Below are 6,000 nucleotides of genomic sequence, written 5' to 3'. Positions count from 1 at the left end.
AGCACCATTTGTTATATTCCAGCACATCTGTAAACATGCTTTTCGTTTATGTAACTGGGTCATTTGATCACCAGACTGACCCACAGGAAATCACAGTGTTTAATGTGTCAGAGGAAGTGGTCAGTCCTGGGTCAGCTGACTTCCTGTGCACTACATGATGACACCATCACCAATTAGATCCCTCCTAGCAGCTCACAGACTCCTCCAAACCCCTCCCCTCCAAGCTATATCTGTATGCTGCTGCTGCTGCTATCTCTATGGGATAAGGATACATAATATTCAAGTACAAAGAACAAATAGTATCCTGCACTCACTGCAAGGCTTACACCCGAGGACTCCGCTTCACATCCTCTACCAGACCCAGCTTCAGACTTCCTGCAGAGCGCTCACAGAGAACTGCCGGCGGTTTCACGCTTGTACACACTTCTTCTGGCCTTCTTCTGAGGAGGATGTGCAGTGGAGTCTTCGGATGTAAGCCTTGCGGTGATTGCAGGATACCGTTTGTTCTTTGTACTTGAATATCTTAGTTACCTGAATATATTTCTGGTTCCCAGCACAGCCGGACCCAGGACCTGTATCTCCCGTGTGCCATTGAAAAGGGTGGAGGAATCTCTTCAGTGCCAAAGTGCCACTATTTGTGCTCCTCTTATTATTGAATTAGGATACATAATGATTATACACTTTCCCTGAGGCTGTGCTCACACAATGCATTTTTGCTGCATTTTTTTCTTCAGTTTGGCATTATTTTACCATAATTGTGGAAAACACTAAAAACTTGTCATCTTTACTGAGACTTTGGAAAACTTCAGCAAAAACACAGCCACAATGCAGTAATAATGTATTAGAAATGGAGTAATAATTCAATTAATGAACATAGCTTAAAGGGGTACTCCACCCCTAGACATCTTATACCCTATCTAAAGGATAGGGGATAAGATGTCTGAATGCGGGGTTCCGACCGCTGGGGACCCCCGCAGTCTCTCCTTCAGCATTCCCGTTTACGAGCTGCACGGAGAAAAGGTCCCCAGCAGCGGGTCCCCCGAGGTCAGGCATCTTATCCCCTATCCTTTAGATGTCTTCGTAAAACACCTACATTTATTTCTCTAAAAAAACACTTTAAATAAGAAAATGCATCAAAACTGCATATAATGTGAACTGACCCCAACTCACTTATGAATCTAATCAGTTCACCTAGTTAGACTTTATCACCAGCAGCCTAATTATTGACTGTAGGGATGAGACTCCACCCCCTCTCTGTGCGAAGCCAGAGGCTTTATGGATAGTGTAGGCAGCAATAGGAAATTGTTTCGTGATAAAAAAAATGAATGAAAAAGCATGCCTGCCACATCAGCTAGAACAGGTAAGCACAAGGCATATACAAGACAATTACATGATTCTCTAGTAAAAGCCTATGCTGCCATATATCAGCAAAAAAATAAATCTTGGAGTGCTTCTTTAATGTTCTTTTGTTATGTAAATTATGGAGCAACAGTGTTACTCCTTTTTAACAGGATTTTTATTTCTGCCACCCTCCCAGTATAGCCAGTATAATGAAAAAAGGTAGAGGCCAAAACATACCAGAAAATCAAAATGATACATAAGGCCAGCAAACACCACAAACATTAGAAAACACAAGACCTTAGAGCTTATGTGACCCATATTCATGGGCTCTGTGACAATTGTGCCAGTCTGCTGGTCAAGACTTGTTGTCTGATCATCATGAGGATAGTATTGTGTATCCTCCAGCTCTCTATGTTCTGCTTCCGACCTTTGAGCATTCCCTTCATCATGGGGTTCACTGATAAGAATGGATTGAAAAGATCTCTTTTCCATATTAGCCTGTACATTATCCACATTTTCTTTATCTTCTGTAATAACCAGTTGTGAAGGTTCTGTGAAATCAACAGTCTCCTTTTTAGCTGCCACGTCCTCCTCTGATCTTCCATTTAAATTCTGCCCCAGTTTTGTATTACCACTAGTGAAGAGAGTACCTGGAACATCATATTCTACTGCGCTTTGCCCAACTAAACCATTTGACCTGCCATCATAATGTTCTAATTCATTTTGTCCTTTGGAAATATATGTCACACCCCAATAATGTACATCTTCTGTGGATATATGTGAAATATCACTGGTTTCCAACATGTTCTCCTCTGCTAAATTTTCACCTCCCCCTTTATCACAGCATACAATATTTTCACTTATGAGTTCTATGTTACTCCCTGAGGCAGATGTAACTTTTTGTTCTGACTTCTCATCCATTCCTTGTTGCGTGCTTTCATTCTCACTATACCCAATATCCATATAGGAGCCTTTACTACCCTGTCTATCTTGAGATCCTCTTTGACTTTGACCTTTTTCTTCTGTTATCTTAGCAATGATAACCTTGTGTGCTTGTGTCTGCTCACTTGGAAGGCTTCCCAGCTTTGCATTCCATTCATGCAATGTGCTCTGGGAGACATATTGAGCTGCAGTACAAGCTATTGATGGAGAGAAGTCAAGCACTGTTGATTCTTTTTCTGAATCATAAACTGCACGTACATCTTTATCTCTGTGATCACCTGTTTCTGATGTCACATCCTTGTCATCAGTGACCTGTATATTTTCATGTACCTGATCACCTTGGCTATCTGGGTCTGTGAGATAATATTTTTTGGACAAAGAAGCAGTTGTAATGTCAGAATATGGGATTTCTTTATCCTTCCTAGTAGTAATGTATTGTTTGTCACCTGATAGATTGGTTTCATCATCTACTTGTTTTGTATCTTTGCTCAAGGAAGCAGTAAGATTTGTATTTTGGGCTGTTTCATCTTCTCTTATGTCTCTCGCTTTGCCCTCGCTAAACAGGAAAGTATCACCTGAAGATGTAAAGCTACAAACCTTTTCATTTGGTTCTGTATTTTCCTTTTCAATGACATTGCTACTGGAAGATTCACTGTTATATAAAGGATTCTGGAAGTCATCCTTCTGTGAAAATAAGATGAGATGTTCTTGCTCTGTATGTTCTGTTGTTACTGGCGGGAGTGTGTCATTCTCAATTGTTTCACTTTTATTTTTCTCACTTTGCTCATCTTTTATTCCCTTTGTGTCTTGTGTTGAAAAGTAAGGCAAAGTAACTATGCTGTGGCTAAAATTTGGATTTGCATTATCATCTAAAACTTCCTCTATGTCTGTTAACTGCATGGTGTCAGCTTGTACAATACATGGAGTTTCTGATATTTTAAGACAGCTGTCACTTAGGAAGTCCTCACTTTGCTCTCTAGATGATGACCGCAGACTTGGTTCCCTGTATGATACTTCATCGATGATCACTGGGGAGATTTTTTCCAGTTCATTTATTTCTGAGTCATGTTCATATAAATCTGTTTCTTCACTTCCATCCAAACATTCCTGTGTCTTTGTGAGTTCTTGGTATTGTCCAGAATGATGGTCACTGCTTAGCAAATAGATAAAGTCCTTAGTGTCCTTACATGGGGTAACCTCAGTGAAAGGAAGATATTCTCCACTTTCATCACATTCCTCCAGCTGTTGTGAATCTGATGTGCCAGAATACATATTTTTCAGATATTCATTTCTTTCATCCACTTGTTGATCATTTGGTAAAATAGCTTTTTCAGAAAACCCAGAAGTGATTCTGGCATTCATGAGTCGTTGGCTTAGCTAAAAGTAAGACAAAAAGGAAAAGAAAACAAATTAGAAAATGTAAAGTAAGTATATTTTCTTTTTTTCTTTTAATCATCAATTGAAGGAGATATATTATGCTGTCAAACTTATCCCCTATCCAAAGGATATGGAATAAGTTTTAGATTGTGGGGGGTACGACCTCTGGGACCCTCCCGCGATCTCCTGCACGGGGCTCCTGCACTCCTGCCGATGTGCCCCCTCTATGTATCTCTATTGGAGAAGCATGCTCTCCCATACAGATATATCGAGGGGTCGTGTTGGATGCAGCTTCATGCAGTAGATGTGACGCTCTTTTCCTGGAGAGAGCCGGGGCGCCATACAGGAGATCACAGGGGTTCCAGTGCTCGGACTCCTTGCAATCTAAAATGTATCCCCTATCCTTTGGATAGGGGATAAGTTTTTTTAGCGTTATACTTCTCCGTTAAAGAAACAAACAAAATCATGTTGGAGGTAGTGTACATGTTGTGATATGAATTTCTTTATAGGGGCAACCATGCTCCTGCAATTTCCACAATGGGGTAACAATCAAGCAGTTAGGCACATTTGATCTCTCAAAATGCAATGGTTATATGAGGGTAGTAAACATGTCTTCACATTCACTGTTCTTCAATGACCTATGCATAACAAGCAAGTTAATGTTTATCAGTAAATCCCCATAAGGAGTTAATTACCTAGAAGCATACCTGTCATTATATCCCAGGCACTCTGAATGTTGCCCATGGTGCGTGTAGGAGAGGTTTTGCAGCTCATAGGAATAAGGGCTGCATTTGCCTGGGCTTGATAGCTGAGGGAATTGAATGCACTTGGCTTAATTCAATATAGTAGTATTACAATATTTGTTAATCTTATCCTGAATGCATATATTGAGAAAGGCAAATACTTACTTCAAGAAAACATATTTCACAATGCCTACTTTTTAAAATTCCTTTCTTCTTAAAAATATTTCCAATAACATGGAAATATATGTTTTGTTTGTGTGTTAGTGCTACAATGTTTCGTATATGAGACAGAATTAAACACAATACATAGTTGTGACTTAAAAAATATATAAAAATAAATAAATAAATGCGTTGCCAAATTTTCCATACAATATTACTATTTATGCATTTTTTTTTTAAAAGGCTGAATTCTAGCCCATAAATTGCTCAAAAAAATGACCTGACACTTAATTTCACATCCTTAACAACTATGAGCTGTTTTCCATTCAATTCAATACAACCTGAAAAGCTGTGTGAGAAAATAGCCTTAATCTTCTGGTTACACAAAGTCTGTGTTTTAATCTATGGCTTTTTTCCTTTCTTTCTTCTGTGTCCCTGGCAACTAATGACAGCCTCCTCCTTCGCCATTCACTGTAAAGATATGTGCCTGATTGACTCTATGAAAACTAATAAAAGATATTGTAGGCAAATACAAGTTAATGTAAACAATAACGTATATTTATATATGGCTCCCACTGGTGTGAAAGGCTATGAAGGATATACATTTTTATAACTGAGCCATATGAGTATGCCGTTTCATATAGTTGTGTATTTGGACAGTGACACAATTTCCATAGTTTATTCACCGTACTCCACCGTATTCACCGTACTCCTTCCCCCAAAAATAGTGTTACTAGAATATATATATATATATATATATATATATATATATATATTTATATATATATATATATATATGTAGTAAGCAAGTAGCCTGTAAAATAGTGGACAGGAGGTATGTATCACTAGGGCTTCTTGCGTCAGTGACATAACACAAGAGTTTGGGTCAGGGTTTTGGGATAGACCAAAGGTTCACTCCCATACTCCAGTGCTTGTCTAAGTGCTAGAGTCCTGAATCTGATCTTGCAAGTGTGGGAGCACTGTCAGAGAGCAATAGAGGGCAATTGCTCTGAAGCAGGTCAACTTGTCTGTGGTATGTTGTATACTGATACTTTGCACCAAAAATACTGACTTTGGGATTAAACTTGGCAAGTTTGGGGCAAGAAGCTCAGAAGTTTGTGTTTATCTTAAGAATCTGATGTGCAGGACATTTAAGTTTCTGCAAGTAGAATTTATTGCTTTTAGTGAATTATTACAAGAAACCAAGGACTACTAAACTGTGATACCTGCCTGTTTGGGGTGGTCTGTTGGCTTACTGGCAAAATAGTTTGAAGGGTGGAGTTCTGATATATACATACACATATATATATATATATATATATATATATATATATATATACATACATATATATATATATATATATGTACAGTGACCCCCCGACCCACGATGGCCCCGAGATACGATAATTTTAACATACGATGGCCTCTCGGAGGCCAT

General features: G+C 38.8%; 1 protein-coding gene across 1 annotated transcript in view; it reads right to left on the bottom strand.

The window, feature by feature from the left end:
* Positions 1-1,494: 1,494 nt before the first annotated feature.
* The window catches only part of PPP1R3A (protein phosphatase 1 regulatory subunit 3A), a 115,265-nt gene continuing 110,759 nt past the window's right edge, over positions 1,495-6,000 (bottom strand). The window contains exons 4-5 of the mRNA XM_056569369.1: positions 2,202-3,660; positions 1,495-2,153 (exon numbers count right to left, since the gene is read on the bottom strand). Coding sequence (XP_056425344.1) covers positions 1,495-2,153; positions 2,202-3,660 — 2,118 coding nt within the window. The remainder of the gene's footprint in view (positions 2,154-2,201; positions 3,661-6,000) is intronic.

The sequence above is a fragment of the Hyla sarda genome, chromosome 4 (genome assembly GCF_029499605.1).
Source record: "Hyla sarda isolate aHylSar1 chromosome 4, aHylSar1.hap1, whole genome shotgun sequence".
NCBI lineage: Eukaryota > Metazoa > Chordata > Amphibia > Anura > Hylidae > Hyla > Hyla sarda.
Note: the sequence above shows the minus strand (reverse complement) of the source record. Positions and strands in the feature narration are given on the sequence as shown.